The sequence below is a fragment of the Pyrgilauda ruficollis genome, unplaced genomic scaffold, assembly GCF_017590135.1.
Source record: "Pyrgilauda ruficollis isolate IOZ18807 unplaced genomic scaffold, ASM1759013v1 scaffold31, whole genome shotgun sequence".
Classification (NCBI taxonomy): domain Eukaryota; kingdom Metazoa; phylum Chordata; class Aves; order Passeriformes; family Passeridae; genus Pyrgilauda; species Pyrgilauda ruficollis.
The window spans coordinates 4,676,080-4,700,918 of NW_024524489.1; the positions used below are offsets into that span (position 1 = coordinate 4,676,080).

Genomic DNA, 24,839 nt, shown 5'->3' on the forward strand with positions numbered 1-24,839 from the left:
ACTCCAAACCTCCCTGAGCAGTCCATTCCAGGCCGGGGATCGCTGCTTGCACATCCTCAGCTCTTTGTTAGGTTAGTCTGACACAGTTTGGGATCTTGCTTTGCGAAGGGCAGAAGAGAAGTCCTGCTGTTCTAGGGATGCTGTCCTCTCTGGCAGCACTGCTATTCCACAGATGCTGTCCTTCTCCAGAAGCCCTGCTATTCCACAGATGCTGTCCTTCCCGCTATTCCAGGGATGCTGTCCTTCTCCAGAAGCCCTGCTATTCCACAGATGCTGTCCTTCTCCAGAAGCCCTGCTATTCCACAGATGCTGTCCTTCTCCAGAAGCCCTGCTATTCCACAGATGCTGTCCTTCCCGCTATTCCAGGGATGCTGTCCTTCTCCAGAAGCCCTGCTATTCCACGGATGCTGTCCTTCCCGCTACTCCACGGATGCTGTCCAGCCGGCAGCCCTGCTACCCCAGGGACGCTGTCCTTCCCCAGCAGCGCTTCACGCGTTTCCAGCGGCTCAGGCAGCGCCCACCGCAGGTCCGGAGGAGCCGAATCCGCCGCAGGAGCCGCCGGGAGCCCGCAGCCAGGGGCAGCCCGGAGCAGCCAGGGGCAGCCCGGAGCGGCTGCGGCGCTCAGGCCGCTTCCAGCTTCTCCTGCGCGGCGGCGAGGCGGCGCTGGAGGTAGCGCTGCCGCCAGCGCAGGAAGCGGCGGCGCGCCCGGCCCGCCTGCCAGCCCACCGCCACCCCGGCGGCGAAGGCGGCCAGCAGCGCCCAGCGCACGACCCGCGGCTGCAGCGCCTCCAGCACCATCCCGGCCCCGCTTCCAGCCCCGGCCCGGCGCCGCCTCCCGCTCCCGCTTCCGCCGCCGCGGGGGCGGGACCGGCCCCGTTAAAGGCGGCGGGACCGGGGAGGCGCCGCGTCCGCCCGCGCCATGGCCGAGGCGGCAGCGCAGGTAGCGGCTCGCCCCGCGGCACCCTCGCCCCCTTCTCCCTCTTCTCCCTCTTCTCCCTCTTCTCCCTCTTCTCCCTCTTCTCCCTCTTCTCCCTCTTCTCCCTCTTCTCTTCCCCGAAGATCCTCACACGGTGCCTTGTGTTTCCCCCAGGATCTGCTGCTGGCAGCGGCGTTCGTCTCCGATGCGCAGTACAACAGGAACATTCCTTTCAAGACCTCCCCGGAGGCCGTCAGGTAAGGAGGGATGCGCCCCAACCACACCTGTGGAGAGCCAGCAGCACCCGTGACCGAACAGCAACAGCCAGGAAAAGTCGGGGGTGCTAAGAGGGGTGGATGGGTGGGGTGCCAAAAACTGGACTTCAGCTGAAATGCTTAAAACGGGGCTCAGCACATCTGTATGTTGAGGATGGGAAATTGACATTAAAAAGTTGTGGTTTGCTGGAGGGGAGAAAATAAAACTAGCACAAAGTCTTCCAAGCCTCTGGGGCAATGAAGAGTGTGGGAGGCTTGGTCAGCCCTCAGCTGTGTGGAAGGTGCTGGAGTGGCAGAACCAAGTTAAATATTTTTTGTTTACTATAATGAGTATTCTGTTATTTAACCCCTCTCTGAAAGGCGGTATAGCATCCATCAGCTCTGAGACTGATTTGGAAGCAAATTACCAAATTCCTTGCTGGCAGAAATGTTTGTTTGGGACAGCAAGTGCTGTTCTTCCAGGACACATTTGGTGATGCCCTGGCAATGTGCTCTGTAGCCTTTATTTATGGTGCCTGTGCCTTCTTCCCCCAGGCTTTATCACCTCTATAACCACTGGGTGATGCGAACAGCCACCTACTTCTTCATCTTCCTCAACCTGTCCCTTGCCCTGTTTGAGGAACCTGCTGTGTATCCGCTCCCCTTCCTGGTGAGTTTGTGGTGTAGGAGCAGCAAATGCAGCTGCTGGAGCCAGCAAGGGCTTCTTGCTTCGGAGTGGTTGTCACAGGTGCCAGGAGACAGTGGATGGTGATGTTTTTGTGGATAGCTTTGACCTCTGCTCTGGTGAGACCCCACCTGGAGAACTGCATCCAGCTCGAGGTCGCCAGCACAGGAAGGACATGGAAAGTTGGAGTGAATCCAGAGGAGGTCACCAAGTTGATCAGAGGGGTGGAACAGCTCTGCTGTGAGGAAAAGCTGAGAGAATTGGGGTTGCTCAGCCTGGAGAAGCTTCAGAGTGACCTAAATGACTCTTTCAGTACTTGAAATGGCTGACAAGAAAGATGGAGAAAGACTATTTCCAAGGGCCTGGAGTGCCAGGACAGGGAGGAATGGCTTCCCACTGGAAGAGGGCAGGATTAGATGGGATATTGGAAAGAAATTGAGGGTGTGAGGGTGGTGAAGCCCTGGCACAGGTTTGCCAGAGAAGCTGTGGCTGCCCCATCCCTGGAAGTGTTCCAGGCCAGGTTGGACAGGGCTTGGAGCAACCTGGGGTAGTGGAAGGTGTCCCTGCCATGGCAGGAGTGGAATGGGATCATCTTTATGGTCCCCTTCTACCCAGGTGATTCTGTGACTTTATAATTCTGTGATCTGTTTGAAATGGGGACAGAAAAGGCACAGGAGCTGGTCAGGGACTCTCGGAGCCATTGTGGCCACCAGCAATGGCTCCTGTGACTGTGGACAAAGTCATGTTGCTGTTCTCCATCTCGGAGCCCAATTCCAGCCTGCTTTGGGACTCAAGTCCAGTCCTCATGTGTGAAAGTAGAAGCCAAGTTTTACTTTAGGCCAGACTTTTCTGCAGCCTTTATTTGTCCTGCACCAGTGTGATTGTGAAAGATGTACTCCTTGAGTCCTAAGCAAACACAGACTTGCTGGCTTTAACCTGCCAGGTCTGCAAAAGGAAGCCTGAAAATATTGCTCTGCCTGTTTTTTATTGTGCAAAAAGGAATATTGCTGCTCCTGGTTGTGCTGGCTGAGCCCTGCTCTCCCTGCAGGCCACGTCAGTGCTGGAGGTGTTGTGCCTTCTGGTGTTCCTCGGCCGGCTGACACATTTTGCCAAAGTCACCCTGCACAACGTGTTCTGGAAGGACACCAAGAACATCTGCATCATGGTGGCAATCCTGGTGAGTTGGGCCCAGGGGAGGTGTTTTGTTTTTTTTTTTTTCTCCTCATGTTGCTTTCCTGGGATCCCAGACCTGGCATGGCCAAAACAACCAGCTATCACAAGCTTGTCTTGTGTGCACCTCTCCTGTATCAACAAACACTTCACTGTCTAGACACATCCCAGCATTACTTCTGGGAGCTTTCCTTCTTTCTCCTGCAGCTATCCCTGACAGACCTGGCCATCTATGGGGTGCTCAGGCTGTATGAGGTGAGGAGCATCCGGTGGTCAAGGATTGTGAGGCCCATCTTCCTCATCAACTTCGCAGAGAGTCGCCAGGTAAAGAAAAGGTCTAAGGTCCTGTTTTTTCAGACAGCCTGCTGCTTTCCACAATTCAGGGGATTTAGCAGAAAGGTTTTATGGCAGAATTTAGGGTCCTGTGAGGGAAGGTTTGTTTCAGAAGTGGCCTGAAGCAATAATTTGAGGTGGGCAAAAGGGCAGATTCAAACAGTACCACAGAAACCCCCTGTGTTTCTCCCTGAGTCAGGGACCAGGTTACTGATTTCTGGAAGTCTCCTGGGTAAACAAATGCCAATCCTGTAGTCTAGATTTGGACTCTGATTCCTCTCAGCATGGAGAGATCTTTGTCCTGCTGCCCAAGACTGGTCTGGTCCTGACTTACAAATGAATAAACTGTGATGTGGAGGCCTGGGGGAGGGAGCAGCTCAACATTTGGGCTCAGAGCCTGTGTTTTGTGGCCTGGAGCGATGGATTTGTGTCCCTGACTGGTTCCCTGCAGCAAGAACATCTCAGCAGTGCCCTGGGGCCCTCTGTCCCTTGGTGCCTGAGTTCACTGTGCTTTGTAGCTGGGGCCTTTCCTTCTGGGACCCCCCCTGCAGAACAAGGGAAAAGGCCTGGGATTCTTGCATCCCAGTTTAGGGGTTTGATCCAGGTGGGATGGTGAGGGGAAGAAGGGGTGCCACGTTGCCTCTGAACACTTCCCTTGTCCCCGGCAGATCCGGAGGGCCTTCCGCAGCATCCGCAACACGCTGCCGGAGATCACCTACGTCTTCCTGCTCTTCATGTTCAGCCTCCTCATGTTCTCCCTCATGGCCCTGAAGCTGTTTGGAGAGAGGTGTGGGTGCTTCCTTTGCTCCTGGGATACTCTGGGCAGGCTCCAGGCAATTCCTGGGGAATGCAAGCACCGCTGCTGTTGCGGGACATGTGATCCAAGTGCTTAACTCCAGGCTGTCCTCTTGCTCCTAGGAATCTCCAGACAGCAGAAGGCTTGCCCTACTTCAGAAACTACCTGGAGATTGTGTTTGACCTCTACGTGCTGGTGACAACAGCCAACAGCCCAGATGTCATGTATGGATGTCACGTGTGGATGATCAGATCCTTCCTCTCATAGTGCTCTCAGGGCTCTCTGTGCAGCCTCTAATTTGCACAGCAGAGTTAAAATTCTGTGGGTGTCGGGCTTTTCATCCCTATCTCTTCTGGGTTCCCATTGTAGTTTGTGCTGGGAAGGTGCTGTCAGGAGTAGGACAGGGAGGAAGGACTCGGTCATCCATGTGCTGGAAATATCTTCAGCACAACCGCAATGGTGCGGTGACCCTGGGAATTTAAACTGAGAAATAAAATGCTGCTCGTCCTAGAGCAAGTAGAAAAGCAGATGTGACTGCAGCAAGGGTCTGAGGCCAAAAAATAGCATCTGGCTGAGGTATTGCCTCATGTCTGCTCTTAAATTTGGCTGCACTGGCAGAGATTTCATCTCTGTGCTGTCTTCTGCTCCCCTTCAGTCAGGGCCTTGACAAGCCAGGATGGAAACGCAGCAGAAGAAGAGTGTTCTCTAAATGAACTAGTGCAGTTTTTAGCTTTCATCTGACAAGTTTGATCTGGCAGTCCAAAACAGCACTTGGAAATCCACGTGGTAGTCTGCTTTCTCGTGGGCTCACTTTTGTCAGTCTGGCAAGCAGCAATCCCTCTCCCCTTCTCTAGGATGCCAGCGTTTGACTTCAGCTCCTGGTACGCCCTGTTCTTCATTGCCTTCGTCATCGTCAACACTTACATCTTCATGTCTCTCTTCCTGGCTGTGGTCTACAACAACTACAAAAAACACCTGAAGGTAATGCCTGGAGGGGCTGCTGACCAGTGACTTCCTGCTGTTCTCTGTCAGGAGCCTCTGTCTTTCCCTTGGAAAGCTTTGAGAAGGGGAAAGAGCTTCTTGCCTTTGGTGTTCTGCAAACAACAAGCACAGACCCACTTCTCATATCATGGGGTTGTTGGGAGTTCTGCTGCTGGCATTGAATTAAATATTCTATGGTGTTTCCCACAGATAAGAAGCTCATTCTGCATTATCTTGGAGGCTTAGTCCTAGCTCAGGAATGCTGTCTCCATGCAGGGAACTGTTTTTTGCACAGCGTCTTTGCATGTGCTCTGAGAGCAAGGGAACTGGCAATGGGAGGGCTGAGTAAATCAGAATTTTTGTTCTACTCAAAATGGGCAGGGGGCTTGTGATCAAAGGAGGAAAGCTGGGAATTCCTGGGTGCTCCATGAGGAGGTTGGATCTTTCTCAGGAAGCAGAGTGCTGGATGACCCTCTGCTCAGTCATGTGCAGAAGAGGATCCCCACCCCTGCTCTCAGCAGGATTCACTGTGGATGGGAAGCATGTGTGGACACATCCTCTTTGCTTCTGTGGCCATGCAGATCCCGTGATCTTTGTCATCTCCTTCCTGTCTGACACTGCCCTTTGTCTTTCCTTCCGGTTTTTCAGTGTTGTCCAAGCATCCAGCAATCTGTTGATCCTTCCAGAGCTCAGTGTGGAGAACCCACAGCCTGTTAAACACCATTTCTTATCACCCCCTGACACTAACTGTGCTGTGCTTTGTGTCCAGTGCCATTCCCCTGGGTCTCTTCTTGCATCTCTGTGCTGTGAAAATGAATTTATTTGTTGAAGAAAGGGGGAAGGGCACCTGGAGCTGCCTGACTCCCAGCGCTCTCCCTAGAACGAGATCCGTAAACTCGCCTACATGAAGCGCCGCAAGATGATCGAGGCCTTCAACCTCCTGAAGGAAGAGGAGGGAGAGCAGTTCGTGGTTCGGGAAGCCCGGTGGAAGCAGCTGGTCAAGCTGGTGGCTCCTGACACCAGCAATTCCCACCGGGAGCTGCTGCTGCGCATCTCGGATGACGAGCAGAAAGGGTTCGTAGGTGAGCAGTGGGGACTGGGGAGGAGGCAGGACCCTGATCATTCCAGGGGTTTGGCACTGGGATTTTTGATCTGTAATGGCCCCAGAGGGACTCAATCACAGTGACTGAGGTTGGAAAAGACCTCCAAGATAGTCCAGCCTGTGTCCATTCCCCACCTTGTCACCCAGCCCAGAGCACTGAGTGCCATTTCCAGTCATTCCTTGAGCACCTCCAGCAATGGGGTTTCTGGGTCCCTCTTACAGTTTCCCTCCAGATTCCACGAGTCCCAAAAGGTTGTTCTTGCTGCCTGTTCTATAGCCCATGTCCCACACACTGAGTGGCCCTTCATGGCCATTTGGCATCAGGCCAAGCTCTCCATGGGATGTGGGATCTCCCGTGCTCAACAAGGGAGGCTTTCCACATCCTCTGCTATCAGATGCGATGTGGCTCCCCACACAGTCCTCGGGAGCTGGAATATCAGGAGAGATGGGTTAGTCTCCTTGTTTTGAATCCTTCTGTTGGCCCGTGGCTCGAGCCAATTCCCCAGGAACAGGGTGGAGAAGCTGCTTGAATTCCAAGTTCAGCCTGTTGTGGTGGATACCACTCTGGGATTGGCTTTGCTGGGAGCAGGGACCGAGGAGTCCAGATGGCTGCCGCTCCTGTGGGCTCGGATTTGCGTTTAGCAGACACGGTTTGTTTGCCGTGAGATCGGGCTGACGCTGGCACTCTGCTGCAGACAAGAAGTCCTTCGTGCAGCTGGCAGACCTGCTCAACATTCAGGTGGTGACGCTGAGGATCCGCAGGCACCCCCTGGCGCGCTGGGCGCCCGCGCTGTACGGATCCGCGCCCAGCCGGCTCCTGCGCGGCGTCGTGAGGCACAGGTGAGCTCTGGCACGGCCCTGGGCTCTCCTGGCTGTGCTGCTGGGGAGGACAGACCCTCGGGGCTCTGCTGCTGCCCCTGCCTGCCGTGGTCAGTGCGGAGGAACCGGCTCAGTGGGTGAGGCCCCGCTGCCTGAGCTGGGTTTTGCTGACACCAGGCTGTGCTTTGTGTCCTGCCATGCACTTAGAGCTGCTCCTAGCTCAGCAGTCTCTGCTGCAGAGCTGAGTCCTGCTGCCTCATCAGCCCTGGGATGATGGGTTCTCTAGAGCTCTCTTCCCCCTCTGAGCCTTCCTAGGATCCCAAAATAGCTGAGGTTGCAAGGAACATCTAGGGATGGGCTAGTGGAACCCCCTGCTCCAAGCAAGGTCAGCCACAGTAGGGTGCTCAGGGCTGTCCTAGCTGGGTCTAGAGTATCCCCAAAGGATGGAGGCTCTATAACCTCTCTGCAACCCCTTCCAGTGCTTGATCACCCCTGGTTAAAAAAAAAACCCAAGCAACTTCTTTAAGTGGAAGTTCCTGAATTCAACTTGTGCTCCTTGCCTCTTGTGCTTCCACTGGATATCACTGAGAAGAGTCTGGCTCCATCTTCCCTGCACCTTCCCATCAGGTATTTATGCTCAGGAGCTGCTCCTGACCCTTCTCCCTGTCAGGCTGGACAACCCCAGCTCTCCCAACACATCACATTCCACTGTCCTGTCGTTCTCTCAGTTCTGTGACCCTTTGATGCACCAGCTCTGTGTGTCCAGGCCTCTCTAGTACCGGGGAGCCCTGGTCACCCTGGTTCCTCCCCAGCACCAAGTAGGTGGGGGAAAATCACTTCCTTGGACCTCTTAACCAAATTCTGTCTTGGACTTCAAGACCAAAACTGAACTCTTCAGTGGCTCCCCCAAATTCTCAGGTTTGAGGAGAACTGATGGGTAAAGAATTTTTGTGAGAGGAGGCAAAGAGCTTCTGAAATAACTGTGTGACTTTGACCTTCTTGGGAGCTGCAGGCTGATCTCTCTTGGTTCTTGCAGGGCTTTTGTCTGGACTTACGATGCCATCATCCTGATAAATGCTGTCTTCATTGCTCTGGATGAGGAAAGCCCCTACATTTCCTATGCAGAGTGGGTGTTCCTTGCTCTGTACATCCTCGAGATCCTCCTGAAGGTCTACACTTACGAACCCAGGGAGTTCTTTGGCAAAACCCAGTTCTGGAACTGGTGAGTGGGCTGGAAGTTTGTGTGGTGTGTGGTGAATGCTGTGCTCAGCTCCTCAAGGACTGAAAGGCGCCAAACTCCTGTGCCAGGGTGTGTTTAAGGTGAATCAGAGGATGTTGTGACAAAGCTCTCCCGTGTGCCCATAGTCTGAGCTGACCCAGGGCTGCCTGGGCCTGATGTGAGGAGCAGGGGTCACTCCTAGTTTAAACCCCACTCCTGTCCCCCAGAATCTAACAGCAGTGCCTTCCCTCGTGCCAGGTTTGATACCCTCATCATCTTTGCTGCCCTGACTGCAACGATTCTCAATGCCACCCTCAAGTCCAGTAAGTGCAGCTTGAGCAGCCTGCATGCCTTGGGAATCTTGGTGTCCTCCCCAGCCTTCTGCCAGCATCTCAGGCTGGAGAGGCTTTGTGACCAGACAAGGAATTTCTGGAGGGTTTCTAAGAACTAACCCAGTCTTCCTCTTTTTTCTTTTTTTTTTTTTAGCTCCCTGTTATAGTGTTTAACAAGGACACAGTCATAACAAATGAAAGAACTTTAGATAAACACTTCCCGGCTTTATTTCCATAATAAAAATATCTTTGTTCTTTTTTTCAGCCATGAAGTACAACAGCCAGCAGATCCTGGACATTGTGTTCATCCTGAGGGTGCTCAGGCTGATCCGCATTGTTGACAGCATTCAGAGGTGAGGAGGAGAGTGGGATGGGAGGTGGTTTTTGGGGAGGGCTTGGTCTGTGCCAGAGGAGGTGCTCTGTGTGCCCAGCACTGAGCAAGGCCTGTCCCAGCCTGCCTGGGGTGAGCCCAGTGGCTGCAGCCTCCCTGGAGGCTTTCTTTGGGGACGTGGGGAGCATGTGGTGGCCGGGGTGTGACAGTAACCGGTGTGGGCTCTCCGTAGGTTTCAGGTCATCATGAACACCCTGATAAACATCGTCCCGACCATGCTGACTTTTGGTGGGCTCACTCTGGTAAGAAATCCCGGTGTCTTGGCTCAAAGCACTGCAGTTTCACAGAAATGTGTCATAAATCTCACGCTCATGCTGTTTCCAAGGGGATAAATGCAATTCCCTGGATGGCAGGCCCTTGGAACTGTAAGTATCCCTTTGAGTCGTGGCCGTTGTGCAAGCAAAGGGCTGCATTCCTGCTTTTTCCTGGATCAGGACATCCTCCTTGGATCCATGGGGTGTTCTGGCAGCCTGGGCTTTGCATCATAAGGAATCAAATCGTGGTTTGGGCAAGAGGCTGAATGAGAAACCTGGATTTCAAATGATTTCCTAAAATGAGCTTCTGTTATGATTTGGGAATATTTCCTATCCGTGTATTTGTAGTTCTTGGCTAATTATTCCTGCTTGGTGATTGCTGTTGGGTGGCTTGGGGCTCTCGGAGTCTGTGCTGCCCTCCAGCCCCTTGCTGTGCCTGTGGAAGCTGGAAACCTGCTGGGGTGCTGAGCTTGCCCTGGGGCTTGCAGCTTGCTGGAGAAGCAGGTGATGGGGTTTCTCTTCCCAGGTTGTGTATTGTGTGTTTGCTATCATTGGCATGGAGTTATTCCATGGGAAAATCCAGTACTTCCCGGCCAACTCTAACGCTCCTCACGCCCTGGAATGTGGGAATCCAGCTCTCAAGGATTCCCTGTTTGCCCGTGGGAAGTACTGCAAGAACAACTTCAACAACTTTGCCTCATCCTTCATCGTCCTCATGGAGCTCACTGTGGTCAACCAGTGGCACGATATCCTTTGTGGGGCACGTTCCCAGCTGGATCCTTGGGAAATTTGCTGGGTTTCTGGTTCCTCCCTCAGCTCCTCCTTTCCTCTTTTCCCTTAACTCCCACTCCACTCTTCGCCAATGGATTTGCCAACGTGACAGCTCAGCCTGCCAAGCTCTACTTCATCGCCTTCCACATTGTGATGGTGATAATCATTGTCAAGTACGTTTTTTGGGGTGATTTCCTCTGCTTTAGGTGGAAAAGGGGATCTGCCCCTGTCAGGGCACTGCTGGTGGGTCCTGGGGTCACCCACTGGAGTTGGGTGGGATGTGTCTAGAGGGATCTGCTGCTTTCTTGTCCCCACTGGGTGCTGCTCTGGCCGGGAGGGGATGGAGCACTGGGGAATGAGCTTGGGCACGCTGGGACAGTCAGTGCCAGGGAGGAAATGCTGCCTCAGTTCTGCTGGTTGTTTCTTTCAGTATCTTCGTGTCCTTCATCTTGGAAGCTTTCTTTGTGGAGTACTCCCTGGAGAAGAGTGAAGTGGAAACTGCCATCGAGCAGAAAATCCAGGAGCTGGGAATGGGAGTTCAAGAGTAAGCCCCCAGATGTGCCCAAGCTGCATGTGGCCAGTTTGGCACCCCTGATGAGGGAAAACCACCCTCTGTGTCGAGCTGTGAGCTGACATTCCCCTTCCTTGTCACAAAGTTCTGGCTCATCTTCCTGAAAAATGGAGATTCCTCTTCCCTGTCTTGAAGTTCTGGCTCCTCTGCTGGCTTAGGTGCCAGTAGAAGGCCGCTGGTGTTGGCTTTGCTGCCTCCTGTGGCTCTTCCAGCTGGGAATTCCAGCCCAGAGGACAGGAAAGATGCTGGAAAACAACCCCATGGCTGGTGCTTGTCCTGCCCCACTGAGAACCCATCACTGCCAGGCCCCCAGGGTGGGATGTGACCCCTTCCCAGGGTAATTCCTGGCCCTTGCCGTGCAGGGATGAGCTCCAGCATGAACAGCTCCTTGACAACATGGAGAGCGCGGAGCACGAGCTCGAGGGGGAAGGTGGAACCAAGCCACAGAGCAAAGGGCTGGTGTTCAAAATTGCCTCCAAACGTAAGTGTGACCCTCCAGGGCGTCCAAACCCAAGGATCCCAGCTGTTCCTGGGGAAGTTCCCAATCTCTGCTGCTCCCTTGGGGCTGTAAAAGCAGCTAAGCCCCACCGGGACACTTTGGGACAGCTGTGGACGTGTGATGTTTGTTGTTTGTTTTTACTTCTGTAGCATCTCCTCCTCTCCCACCTCAGCCCTCCTGTGTTCCTTGTCTTCAGTGAGCTCCCTCTGGGGACGCTGCCCTGGTGGCCGAGGTCCTGCTGTGCCAAGACACCAGTTTTCCTTTCTCCTCCCTCTGTGGGCTTTGCATTCCTGCTGCCTGGGATCACGGGGTGACAATATCCTCCTGTCCCCTGGCTCGGTGACTATTTCCCTCCCTCTCCTGGCTTTCTTGCTGTACCTCAGCTTTCCATTGTGTGGGAATAGAAGGGCTTAAAATCCCAAATCACGGCCTTACCTTCAAGGAGGGCTCAGAGTACTTAAAGCAGATGGGGTGGAACAGCAGGCAGTGTATTTTGGGGGTTTTCTTGCCTGTTTTTAGGTATCCAGAGGAGCACATCTGGTGTTCACAGGGCGTTTTTTTGTCCCGCCAGGATACAGGACAGTGGATGCTCTGCTCCAGCGCATGTTCGAGGCAGAGATCCCGCTGGAAGACGAAGGCCCTTCCTTTGAAGAGATCCTGAACTTGTCTCCCAGCTCGGCTGTTCCCAAGAGCCCGAGTTCCGAGAGTGCGGCGTGAGGGGGGATCAGGGAATGGAGCTGATTCCCGGCTGTCCAGGTGCTCCCTGGCTGCTCCCACGCGTGGGGCCCGGCTTACACGGTGGGAACAAACAGCTTTGTCCTGTAAAGGAGCTTTATTTCATGTAAAGTCTCATATAAACGTCTGGAATGTGGGGAGGACTCGGAGTCTCCGGCTGTGCCCGGACTGGGACGGTGCCGTGGGCAGTATGTTATGGAATAACTACTCCTTGTAACTGGAATTGTATCGCAGCACTTTTATACGCAGCTCTGGAGCGGTGTGCGCTGAACGAAGCAGCTCTTTAGCACAATAAATTCAGCAGTTTGGAAAAACCATGGAATATCTCCGAGTTCATGATGGCAGAGGGTTTGCGGCTGCTCCGTGATAACGTGCGGGGCTCGGAGGTGGGAAATGAGGAGGGGAGGAGAGGGTCGGGGGCTGCTCCCCGCCCTCAGGGCTCTGCCCGGCCTTTCCCTTTCCCAATTCCTCCTTTCCTCCCTCATTTCCCTTCGGCTTTGGGCGCCGCCCAGCGGCCGCGGCGGGAACTGCACGGAGGACGGTGTTTCCTGCGTGATTGATGGGACCAACGACCAATGGGGATGCAGTGCGGGCAGAGGGTTGGCCAATGGGGATGCAGTGCGGGCCGAGCGCTGGCCAATGGGGAGGCGGTGCGGGGCCGCGCGCGGCCAGTTTGAATCGGCGGGAGCGGTTGGGCATGGAGGAGTCCCGGCGGTGAGCGGGGGACGGAATAGCGGGATGGGAACGGGATAACGGGATGGGAACGGGATAACGGGCTGGGGGAGCGGGATAGCGGGACCGGAGGTGCTCCGGCCCCCGGAGCTCTGCGGGTGCCGTGGCCACGCGGCGCCGTGGAGGTGTCAGAGCCTCCACTTCCCACCGTCCCTGATCCCGGCCTGACCCGGCCTTTTCCCTGCAGGAATTACGAGGCTCAGATCCGGAATTACCGCGGGCCCGACCCGCTGGAGCCGTGGGACAGGTGAGCCTTGGGCCTGGCCCGGGGTGCCCCATCCCCGGTGTTGCCCCGTCCCTGGCCGGGAGCTGCCCCTTCCTTCCCTGGCCGGGAGCTGACTCTGGAATGGTTGCAGGTACCTGCAGTGGGCAGAGGGATGTCTCCCTGTGGCAGAGAAGCAGAGCCGCTGGCCCGGGCTCCTGGAGAAGCTGGTGGAGCTGTTCGTGAGCGACAGGAGGTACCAGCAGGACCCGCGGTTCGTGGGCTACTGCGTCAAGCTGGTGGGTGCAGCTGCGGTTTCCCGGGAATGAAATGATCCTGATTTACTCACGCCGCACTTCTGGGACTGCAGGGAGCTTTGGGAGGAGCGGGAGGCCTCAGGAATTCTGGTCCCCTGCAGGACAGGAGGATCTGAAAAAAGCAAGAGTGTGTTTTTTAAGCCGTGTAGCTCGGAGAGATTTGTCTTAACTTCTCTGATACTTCCCGATTATGACAACTAAGAAATTCTAATGTATTTTATTGTCTGCCACTCCCTGCGACGTTCCTGATGGCTTTGTGCGCTCGTGTTGTGCAGGCAGAGTTCATCTCTTCCCCGTGCCAGTACTTGGAGTACCTGCACGGGCAGGGCATCGGAGCCAGGAGCTCGGATTTCTACCTGGCCTGGGCTCGGCTGCTGCTGAAGGAGGGCAACGCGCAGGGAGCAGCAGCCGTGCTCCAAAAAGGGCTCCTCAACCAGGCACAGCCCCGGGAGAACCTGCAGCAGCTCCTCTGGTAACTCTGCAGCCTCTTCCACTCGCTTCCTCAGTGCTCGTAATTACTCGTAGTTAACCATGGGTAGCATATTTTTTGGGTTTTTTAAATTTTTAAATGGTTTTTTTTCAGTGTTGTTATTTTTGGTAAAGGGAGGTTTAAACTTAATCATGTTTCTTCGCTGTTGGATATTCATTGGGCGTTTTGGGATGTATAATAAAAAAAAAAAAATATCCCAGAGTGAAGCACATCCTTGAGCTGAGTCTTGCAGTTAAACGTTTACTTCTGGGAAGCTAAATGCAAAGAACCAGAAGTAAAGCGTAATATAAACCATAAAACAAATACCCAATTCTGTTTTTCTGCTGCCTCTCGAAGGCTTTTTTAGTTTTGCAGCTGTGGAGATGTCCATATACAGTAAAAATCTTGCTTTTCAGTGTTGCATTTTGTGGCGTGATTGTACAAGGAAATCCAAGATTGCTGGGAGGTGGGGAAGGGTGAGGGACAGGTGATTTCATGGTAATAACTGAGGGTTTTTTTGCAATTTAGCTCCCTGCAGAGTTATGATCCTCGGAATCCTCCTTTGCAAGGTGAGGATGGAGAGTCCTGTTCGATCTGTAGCTCCTCTAAATGAATTTTTTTTTATCTCAATGAGTGAGTTTTGTTACTGAAAAAACCAAATTCTCTATAGAAATCTCTTTATTTTCCCTCTTTATGTGAAAAATTATTAAGGATAATATATTCAAAACAAGTTATTAATTTTCCACTGCTTCAACTTAATCAAAATTCACAAGGAAAGAAGCAAACAATTTTCATTAATGAGTAGAAAATACTGACATTATATTTTCTGTCCCAGACGCTGCTGTTGTAAAACCACTTCAGACTTCCCATGCTGCAAATCAAATGGCTCCTCCAAAAGGTGTTTCCAGTCCTAATCCCTGCAAAACTCAGGTAAATGATGAATTGTTTGGGAAAGATGTTTCATGCAGAGTTTGGGTTGGTGAGCTTGGCTGAATAGGGTGGGCTGACTGTGTCTGGTGTGTCTCCTGATATGAGATACATAACGGATATGGAGATGGTATTGCTGCTGTTTTCCTGCTGCAAGCACCCCATCTCCATAGGAATGTCTCATCTGGGCAGCACTGGGACACAGCCAGCAGCCTGACACATTCCCAGAATCACAGGAATAATATTAGCAGTGGATTGTGTGCCAGTTGTGCTGCTTGATCTTAATTTAATCTCATTTTTTTGTGTTTCATTTCCCTGCTTTAGGCTCCAGATGCTGCTGGTTCTCAATCCTCTGCTGCTGGAAAAGAAGTGTAAGTGGTTGGGTGGTCCTTTCAAAGTCCCACTGTGAGAAAACAAGCTGTCTCCTGGGATGAAGCCCCCAACCCTGGCCCTTCCCTCCCAGGAACTACGTCACCTACATCTCCAAGTCCGAGGTCGCGCCGAAGCCGCCGTCGGGCGCCGCCGGCTGCGAGCAGGTGCCGATGTACGACAAGAACCTGCTCCTGTGCCAGGGCTCCGAGCTCTCCTTCGAGGAGCTGAGGGCCAAGAGATACTTCAGGAAATACGAGCTCCTCAGGAGGCAGCAGGCACTGGGTATCCTCCTTTTTCCAGCTCTCCAAGGGGTTGTTCCCTGGTTAAGCTCATGCCTCGGGCTTCTCTTGTCGGTGCCACATTAGGGGTGTCTCTCCTGAGGAGGCACAGTGAGCCATCAGCACCACATATATCCATTTAATCTCGTTGTTTGTGGTCATACAGACCACATATGTTCATTTAATCTCATTGTTTAACCCTCAGAGGAGGAGAAGAAAGACTCCATGAGGAAAAAGGAGTCGGCAGTGCTGGAGCTCCAAGCCCTGCAGCAGAAGCTGGACCAGCTCACCCAGCTCTCCAGAAGCCTGGAGGAAACGAGACTGGAACCAGCAGCTGAGCCAAACCAGAGGGTGGTGAGTGGGTTCTGGGATGGACAGGAACGCTCTGCCTGGGCTTATCCCACAAAATCCAGCCATGCTGTTGGTTGTTAACCCAGTCTGGAGGCTGAGGCTGCAATACCAGCGTGGAAACCTGGCACAAGTCACAACACTCAGATTTTAAAGGTTTTACCCTGAACTGTGGCTTTGCTTCTCCACAGTTTAGTTTGAGATGCAGCTAGAAGTTCTCTCAGGTTCTGGGCATGTGGAACTAACAGGGAAAATGGGAATGGCTGTATTTGGGGGAAACATAAAGGTTCTGTTACGTTCTGGTCGTGTGGAGCTGGTAGAGAAAATGGGAATGGCTGCATCTGGGGGGGAAATTTGGGTGTCACAGAACACTTCTCATCCCTGAAGGTGCCCCCACCCGTGAGGCCTGGCACATCTCACATCCCAGAGAGCTGGATGACACCTGCTCCAGGGCTGGATGTGCCAAAGGGCCAAGCTCTGGTGCCTGAGCAGCCCCAATTCCAGGCACCGCCAGCGACCGCTCCCAGCCTGCGGCCAGCGAAGCCCCTTGGCAACCACATCCCAGCTGCCTCCCCCTGGGAAACACCAAAGGAGAAGGACCCAGCTGGAGCTCGGGCAGAGCTTGGGGAGCTCCAGAAGAGTTTGCTGCACCCTGCCTTCAGTGCTGCTCCAGCTCAGGAACGGGCTCATCCCAACCCAGCTCCGCCTCGGAGCGCGGGAGAACTGTGAGTGTGAGCAGGCTCCCCCTCTGCAGTTGTGTCCTCAGGGTCCACACTGAGAATTAGCTAAAAATAAGCCTTTCTTCCCCTTGTGGGAAAAAATACCTGACCTGAAGCCACTGTTTATTAAACTTAGATCAAACTTGGTCCTCATGGCCACGTTTAATTCCTTTTACCCGTGGTTTAATTGCAGTAAGAGGAAATTTGGTGTGTAATGCCTGGAATAAAACCCAAGAAGTGCTTTGCTCCTGCAGATCCCACTTCAAAGTCTCCAGAGAAAGATAAAAAGTGCTGGTATTCCTCTCCTGTACTTTTGCTGTGGCACTTGGCCACAAAATGAGGGGGGCAGAGGGAGAAGCCCAGGCTGGCTCAGAGGACTTGGCCAAGGTGGGAACAGTTGTTCATTCATATTCTGGAATTCCTTGGAAGCAAACTGTGTCCTAGGAGAGCTTTTAATGTATTTTAACCTTTCTAAAGGACTCTGCTGCCTCCCAGGTTATTGGCAGCTGTAGGAGAAACTTTCCAGGGCAATCTTTATTAAAGGACCTCTCACTTGGTTGAAATAGAGATTTAAATGGGATTTAAATAGCTTTTATTCCAAGGTAATGTTGTGACTCTTTCTTCTGAAGGTCCCCTAACAAAGGATCCACTGGATTAACTCCTGCTGTGGATGTGAAGGAAGGTAAGGAACCTTTGGATAGAGACTGATGCCATTGGTGTGGCTGTTCCCAGCTGGGAATCATTAACTGCATGTGGACACCAGTTCCAGCCCTGGCAAAGCTTCCTGACTTTCCAGCCTCCATCCCTGCATGTCTGTGCAGGGTCTCTCTATCCCTTCCATGGAACATGGATCCAGTCCCTGTTCCCATGCTCTGAGCAGTTCCTTTTGGAGCATGGATGGGAATGGCTGTTTGTCCTCACTGGCTTCCTGCTTTACTTTGTGTCAGCATAGAGCATTCCTGGGAATTGCAGATGGATTCCCTGGAAGCCACCCAGCTGTCCCAGGTTCCTCTTGTCCTCCAGGGCAGCCTCCCTTGGGAGTCTGCCACGCAAATCTCTGAACAAGCCAAAATCTCTCCCCAAATCCCGTGTCGCTGCTGCTCCTTTTGTTTACTTCCCTCACTAATATTTTGCTGGAATGCTCATAAACAATCCCAGGCTCCTTCAGGAATGATCTTGCCCTTGTGTTTTCCAGCCTCCAGAGTTGGGAATTCCTCCTTTGCCTATGGAAATGCTTCCCAAGCCACCCCCAACACCTCTCTGGGAGGAGCAATGGGGGCAACAACGCCCTTCAAGGTGCAGCCATCACCCACAGTCCACACGAAGGAAGCCTTGGGTAAGGTCTGGAATAAAGTTTTCCTTCCCCTGGAGTCCCTGGGATCTTCCCTGGCAATGTTAGTGGAGCCTTTTCTAGCCAAGGGAGCTGTTCAGGGATGGGCATGTGCACCATTCAAAGAGGAAAATGACATGAAATCATTAACTGTCTGTTGGGATTATCTGGGTGACCCAAAACTTCTGACCAGAAATTGATGTTTTAGTAATGTCCCAGCAGCCACATCCCATCAATTCCTGGATAAATCACTGCCAGGCTTCTTTGGCAGTGTGTTGTCTGAACTGCATTTTCAGGGAATCCTGTTTGGGATGTGAAGACCTACACCACACTGATTTGGAAGTTCACAGTCAGATCTGCCTGGTGCTGAGCTGAATAAAAATGAGAAGAAAAAAAAAAAAAAACCAAGAAGCCTGTGGCATTCATTAGTCCTACAAATATTTAAGTTTTCCAAAAATCTGAGAAATTAAAGGAGAATTTTCTCTCTCAGGAAACTTGGAATCTCCCATTGGATAGGGAATAAAAAGGGCCATGACCAAGTGTGTGTTGGCCAAATTGGCCCTTCCTGTGTCTGATTGGTTGTCTGAGGTGTTTAAATGCAAGAGGGAGGAATAATTGGTTATTGACTGCTGATAAATTATAAGAAGATTATTAATTGGCATTTAAGGCTGTTAGAGTTAATTGGCATTTGATTTGGCTACTACACAATGGAAGAACCCCTGAGAATTTATTATTATTTATTTCCTATTGACTGCTGATAAATTATAAGAATATTATTAATGGGCATTAAGGCTGTTAGAGTTAATTGGCATTTGGTTTGGCTACTACACAATGGAAGAACCCCTGAGAATTTATTATTATTATTTATTTCTTTCTTAGGTGTTCTCATGGATATGTTCCAAACACCCTTCTTGCCTGAGCCATCTCCCCTGGAAGACAGTGAGGAACAATTTGAAGCCTTTTGCAGAAAAAGTGGTGTGTGCTCTTTATTTTCCCAGTCCCTGGAATTCCATCCTTTATTCCCCACTGACACATCCCACCAGCCCTTGCTGCAAGAGCTGAGCCAGTCTGAAACCCAGAGGCTTTACAGGAGTGAGCAGAGAGAGATTTCACATCTGGGCTTGGGCTGGAAAAATCTTCTTTCCAAGGGTTTGTAGGAAAGGTGATTGGAATGGGAATTCTGCAGGTGCAGCTGGATGGAGCCCTGAGCACGTGCCTGGAGAGGGGGGAGAACGTGGCTGTGTAAATAATCTTTATTGGGTGAAGATAACAGGGGTTATCTTTTCTTTTCAGAGCCTGCTGGATGTTTGAAAACTAGGATTGTTGTCCCTGCCACTCCTGCATTTGCCATCTTTGAGGATGAGGAGGAGAAGGAGAATGGCAGGTAAGGAGGGGAAAAAGGAGCAGCTGAGCTCAGCTCCTTAAAAATCATGGAAAAAATCGATCCCATTCCATGGGACTTTGCTGTGGCTGTGCCAGGATACAACTGGTGGCAGCTGCCTGGAGTGGCAAGAGAAAAGCAGGAGCTGCTGCTCTGGGATTGCACAATTCCCTGTTTGGACAGTGCTTGGGAGGCTTCATTCCCTGCAGAATCTGGGTCTAGCTCTGAGCTGCTGCAGCTTCCCCAAGTTGCTGCAAATGGGGCTCTTAAAATAAAATTAAAAATTCAAGTTAAAATAAACCAACCTTTGTGGTGACCTGTGTGCCTGGGAAAGCTCCTGGGGAAAAGCTGTTCTAAACTTTTTGGATCATTTTTCAGGATCCCACAGCAGAAGAACAAACCAGAAGAGCCCAGAACTTTTGGAGAACATCCCTTGACTGGCTGTGCAGCAGAAGTGAGTGGTGATCCTGCAGGGACTAGCCTTGGAAGTGGGTTATGCACTTAGGAGAGTTACCAGAGTGGGTGGATTCACCTCTGCTCTATCCCAGTCCTATAATATTCCTAGGAATGATGCCTGCTGAAGGCTGGATACCTTTTTCTATTTTTTGCCAACGGGATGAGCATTTTTGATTGCTGATTGAAATAAAATTGATGGAGAACTCCACCTCTCAAATGTGTGTGGACTTGGCATCAGTTTGGGGGAGGAAGAGACATTTCATCTTCCAGCAGCCACCTTGCAGCTTCCATAGACAAGGAGATGGATAAAACTTGGATAGAAAAGATCCCCTCCCATGGGATTGGCTTTTCCAGGCTCTCACAGCAATTTCTGGTGGTCTGGCATTTTGCTGTGGCTTTGACTATTACCAACATTCAGATCTAGTCTGAAACTATGGAAACATGGGATTTTGTTTATATTCTGGGATCATTTTGATGTTTTCATTTTAAATCTTGATTTTTTTTTTTTTTTCTTTTCCTGCCTAGGAAGAAACAGGGATCACGGAATTCCTGCGGGATGATTACACGGTGTGGAATGGCCCCTGCAGCAACAAAGCCCTGGCTCCCAGTCCAGACAACACCAGGGATTTTGCCCGAGCTGCCCAGCTCATGTCCACACCCTTTAATTACCTGGCAGCTCCTTCCCAGCCCCCTTTGCAGGACAGAGGTAAAATAAGGAATATTTTGTATGGAAAACATTGAATGTGGTGCCTCATGACTCCATTTCTGCCCAAATCCAAATCCCACCCAGGTGTGGCTCCCACTGCTGCCACTCTTGAGTCCACATTCCCTGTGGAACAGCAGCTCATAAGCTCTCCAAGGATTTTTAGTTGGGATTAGAGGAGGTGGTGAGGGACAAGAGAGGCTTTGTGTGTCCAGCTGCTGCTGTGAACCATTCCAAGGGGTTGGGAATATCCAAACATTGTCTGAATTCCATCTGGGAGCACCTTTATGCTGCTCTGCCCCTTTTTAAGTCTTGGAATCTGCTCCCTGGAGAAATCCAGCTGTTACTTTGACTTGGATATTTGAAATGAGGCTTTGTTGAGTTCTGGTTTTCATGGCAGTAGCTTTCAGAGCTGCTGGGTGAGAATACTCCAAATATTCCTGCTTTTGGGGAAGTAAACACTGATTTGCTCTTGTTCTTGCTCCCGTTGTTCAGCCTGTAAGGAAAACTTGCCCCAGATGAATTTGGAATTCTCTGAAGAGCTGCACAGGCAGCCAAAGCCCAAGAAGTTAAGGTATGCTGCTCCAATGTAAGTTTCCCAAGGTTTTCCACTGTATCAGCCTGGCTCTGCCCACCACTCATCCCAGCACTCTGGGGGTAAATAGACCTGGGTTTGGTGACCATGCCCCAAAAATCCTTCCAAGATTTAAGTTCTGTCCCATGGAAATTAAAAATTAACTGGCCAAAAAATCCACTGTTTTCTTCTCTTGGTGAACTTGAGAATTATTAGGGAATGGGTAAAATGACTTGACCAAATCTAATTTTCTGAAGAAAATTCCATTTTAGTAAAATCCATTTTGTTTATTTAACACCTCCATATTTGACTCGGTGGCATTTGACACATTTTTGCTCCCTTCTCCCTGACCCCCAAGGCAGAAGGTTAATAATGTAATTATTATAATTGTATTTATATTATAATGTACTATTATAACATTATCAATAATTACTAATATTTTGTTTAAATCCTTAGCCCTGCTCTCGAACACATCCCAGAACAGAGAGGGCTTTGTGGTAAGGTCCTGAAACAAGGGACTGGGATCCAGGGAATTGCTGCAGCTGCTTCCCAACCACTGCACGAGCAGACAGCTCAAAGCAGAACTGGACATTCCTCCTGCCTTGGGGTGGATAGACCTTCCCAGGAGATGCTCTGTGGAGCAGGGCAGGACAGGACAGCCTGGAGCGGGAGACCTGCAGGTACGCAGCATTCCCTGGTTTTCCTCCCTGCATTCCAAGGGCTGTGCTTTGTGCACTGGAGGGAGCAATTCCATGATTCCTGTGAGGGGTGGGAGGAGGGATGAGTTTGGGTTGTACCTGGATTGCACATTGCCATGGATACTCCAGAGTGCACTTTGGGAAGCTCTTGATTCCTGGGCAGGTGCAAAAGCTGGAGCGTCAAAATCAAGGAATACTTCACGTATCTTTATCCCTCCTGGGGGTTTTGATTTATTATTTTCTTTAAATTAGTGGTGCTCTCTCAAGCCCAACTTGTGTTACCTCCTTGGAATGACACCCAGAGCTTAAACACTTCCCTTCTTTCCATGAAGTCCTTGTTGAGAACCCTTGGGACAAGGAATTGATTGGCAAGTTCTTGTCGGAGCTTCCGAAGCCGCTCCACACCTACGCCAACTACTTTGAGTGGAAATCTCCCCTTCCATTCATCAAAGTGAAGGCTCAGCTCTCACTGGGTAAGAGCTCCTTCAAACTTATCAATGCCAAGCATTTCTTGAAGCATTTTCTAGGAGAACCTCTCGGAAGTACGTGGGAATTCAGCTTCCTTGTGTGTGTGTATCTCCAGATTTTCTCAGCCTCAGGTTGGGAATTAGGCCTGGGGTTGGTTTGTTTGCCTTTTGTAGCACGAGCCTTTTGGATGAGGCATTTTTCCCAGTTCTCCCTGTAAACTGGGCCACAGCTCTCCAGCTTTGTGTGGAACAGCAGCGGGCCCATGTCAACAAAAGCTGTAGGACAGGGATTGCAACATCCCTGTGGGACTTAAACATTAGTGTTTACTTTTCAGGGCATGGCCTTTGGAATTTGACTGCTTCCAGGGGGTCAGGCAAAAATAGAAACACTGGGGTCGAGTGTGTGGCACGTCCAGCACTCCTGCTCTCTCCTGTTTCTAACAGGAAGAGATTTGTAGGGAAAGACTTGATCTAGGATTAAATAATTCATATGGGCTGGTGCTTTTCTCTTTTTTTTCTCCTGTTTTTCCTCTGTGGAGTTGGCAAGCAGGATTTAATGTTAATCTTTTAAAGGTTCCAGCTCATTTCACGTGGACTGCTTGGCTGGAGAAGGAGCTTTTGCCCAAGTCTATCAAGCTTCCATCCTGGATGCCAGTAACCCTCAGAATAATCAGAAAGTGGTATTCAAGGTCAGTTGTGTTGGGCCACACTTTTTGTGGATCTTCTCTCCAACACTTAGTCCTTCAGGAAAAACTAAAGCCCCTCTTTAACCCCTGAAGTGAAAATTTTTCAGGAGAGAAAAGTGATTTATGCTTTCTTTGGAGCATCAGGGATTCACAAGGAGTTTGTGGAATTGTGGCATGGGATTGAAGTCTAGATTTGAGAGGATTAATCATGGAGTTTATCAGCTGAGGTTAATTACTGTGAGGGTGGGCAGGCCCTGGCACAGGGTGCCCAGAGAAGCTGTGGCTGCCCCTGGATCCCTGGAAGTGTCCAAGGCTAGGATGGACAGGGATTGGAGAACCTGGGATAGTGGAAAGTGTCCTGTGGCAGGGGATGGAAGATGGGACTGGAAGATGGAAGATGGGAACCTTCAGTTCCCTCCCAAACCAAACCATTCTGGGATAAGCTCAAGAGGGAAGATGCCTGATCTGCCATTAAAAACCAAGAACAAAGCCCAACCTGAGAGGAACTCCAGCTTTTACTGCTCCCAGATTTTGCCAGGAAATCCCCTTCTTTCTTCCAGGTCCAGAAACCTGCCAACCCCTGGGAGTTCTACATTGCAACCCAGCTGGTGGAGAGGCTGAGCCCCAGCGTGCACCACCTCTACATCCACTTCTACTCCGCCCATTTCTTCCCCAACGGCAGCGTTTTGGTGGGAGAGCTCCACAACTACGGAACGCTGCTCGTGAGTGCCACCAGCTTCTGCTCTGGAGCATCTCCGCTCTTACAGAGCATTCCCTCCTCCTGACTGACCTCCTCTGGGAATCTGTTGTGCCTTAATCCATGCTGTGTGTCTCTGGCTTCCAGAATGCCGTCAACATTTACAAGAAGCTCCCAGAGAAGGTGATGCCCCAAGCCCTTGTCATCTACTTTGCTGTCAAGATCCTTCACATGGTGGAGGAGTTGCACAGCTGCAAAATCATCCACGGGGACATCAAACCTGACAATTTCATCCTGGGAGAAAGGCAAGTGTCTCCTCTTGTCACCAGCTGCCACCCCATGGGAGCCTGGAGACACTGAGGGTGGTGTTTCTTGTCCTGGTTGAAGGTTCCTGGACAACAGCACGTGTGACATCGATGGGCTCTGCCACGGCCTGACCCTCATTGACCTGGGCCAGAGCATCGACATGAAGCTCTTCCCTGAGGGAACAGCCTTCACTGCCAGGTGTGAAACATCTGGATTCCAGTGCGTGGAAATGCTGACCAACAAACCATGGAACTACCAGGTAAGGGATGGCCTGGAATCTCACTGCACACCAAACAATTGGACTCTGGTACCAGAGCTGGAGCCTCTTGCAGAGCCTCTCCCCCTCCACGGGGTGTTTTCAGCTCATTTTTAGTGCTCTGGGTGTGTTTTTGACACAAAATTGGTGTGGTTTTGGTTTAGACAGACTACTTTGGGGTCGCAGCCACCGTGTACTGCCTGCTCTTCGGGACCTACATGCGCCTCAAGGATGACAACGGGGTCTGGAAGCCTGAGGGAACCTTCAGGAGGTGGGTGTCCAAAATATTCCCTAAATCTTTCCCTAGATTTCCTAGAAACCCACGTTAGTACCACATTGCTCCGAGGTCGTGTCCTGTCACAACTTTTCTAACTGGGAGCAAAGTAAAAATGAGTATTTTAACAGCTGAATTTAGTGCTTTTTTTTTGATGCTTTTCTGTCCCTTTTTGCAGGCTTGCCAACGCTGAGCTGTGGAAAGAGTTCTTTGAGAGCCTGCTGAACATTCCCAGCTGCCACAACCTGCCTTCCCTCAGAGTCCTGCGCCAGAAGCTCAAGGATTTATTTTGCAGGTCCTACGCTAAGGAAATCAAGTTCCTTCGGAACAGACTTGTTGTGTTGCTCCTCGAGCACAAACGCTCACGGAAATAAGGGTTGAGTTTGCCCAGTTTCCGAGGACTTGGGGTTTTATGGATGTGGAATATTTTTGTAATGACTTGGTTTCAAATAATAAACGGGTTTGGGGTTGACTTCAGCATTGATGGCTTGCATCTTTCTGGGCTTTTTTTGGGGAAAAACATGCTAAATTGAGTTGTTAATTGGTTTGTGAGGCAATGGGTGTACTTGGATTGGGCTCTTCCCACTCTGCCTGTCTTTAGGAATTTCTAAGATGGAGGAAATGGAGGTTTGCAGGTCAGATGTAAGTTGGACAGGACTGAACTCACCCTTGGCACCTCCAGTTCTGACCTCCCCCCACATCATTATTCAAGCTCAGGGGAAACTCAGAAGACAAATGTCTCTTGTTTGCCTGTAATGGCAGAATTTTGGGAAGAAAATGTTCCTTTAAAAGGAATATTTTGGCAGCACAACCCCCACC

The 24,839-nt window shown here is 51.2% G+C and overlaps 2 protein-coding genes across 2 annotated transcripts; one reads left to right on the forward strand and one right to left on the reverse strand.

Moving 5' to 3' along the window:
- Positions 1-284: 284 nt before the first annotated feature.
- Positions 285-855, reverse strand: MTLN (mitoregulin). Its single transcript, XM_041473938.1, has one exon. The coding sequence runs from the start codon at positions 796-798 to the stop codon at positions 622-624; it is 177 nt and encodes a 58-aa protein (XP_041329872.1). The 5' UTR covers positions 799-855; the 3' UTR covers positions 285-621.
- On the forward strand, positions 822-24,496 carry BUB1 (BUB1 mitotic checkpoint serine/threonine kinase). The gene is made up of 41 exons (XM_041473939.1): positions 822-940; positions 1,091-1,173; positions 1,726-1,840; positions 2,904-3,032; positions 3,233-3,349; positions 4,027-4,145; positions 4,277-4,378; positions 5,009-5,135; positions 6,016-6,217; positions 6,933-7,077; positions 8,093-8,278; positions 8,534-8,598; positions 8,873-8,960; positions 9,171-9,240; positions 9,779-9,998; positions 10,106-10,196; positions 10,454-10,567; positions 12,748-12,807; positions 12,917-13,061; positions 13,355-13,551; positions 14,077-14,117; positions 14,384-14,478; positions 14,800-14,846; positions 14,939-15,129; positions 15,331-15,479; positions 15,861-16,198; positions 16,822-16,874; positions 17,388-17,528; positions 18,402-18,497; positions 18,816-18,906; positions 19,282-19,357; positions 19,885-20,065; positions 20,558-20,636; positions 21,093-21,316; positions 21,667-21,807; positions 22,375-22,490; positions 23,048-23,209; positions 23,332-23,489; positions 23,572-23,749; positions 23,911-24,017; positions 24,199-24,496. The coding sequence occupies exons 1-41, from the start codon at positions 920-922 to the stop codon at positions 24,392-24,394; spliced, it is 5,256 nt and encodes a 1,751-aa protein (XP_041329873.1). The 5' UTR covers positions 822-919; the 3' UTR covers positions 24,395-24,496.
- Positions 24,497-24,839: the final 343 nt, after the last annotated feature.

What these genes read in the sequence shown, in the direction of transcription:
- BUB1 (XM_041473939.1), top strand. Translation starts at nt 920, where the DNA reads ATGGCCGAGGCGGCAGCGCAG. An exon ending in GCATCATGGTGGCAATCCTG is followed by an intron (nt 3,033 to 3,232) that starts GTGAGTTGGGCC and finishes TTTCTCCTGCAG; the next exon opens with CTATCCCTGACAGACCTGGC. An exon ending in ACAAACCATGGAACTACCAG is followed by an intron (nt 23,750 to 23,910) that starts GTAAGGGATGGC and finishes GTTTTGGTTTAG; the next exon opens with ACAGACTACTTTGGGGTCGC.
- MTLN (XM_041473938.1), bottom strand. Translation starts at nt 798, where the DNA reads ATGGTGCTGGAGGCGCTGCAGCCGCGGGTCGTGCGCTGGGCGCTGCTG.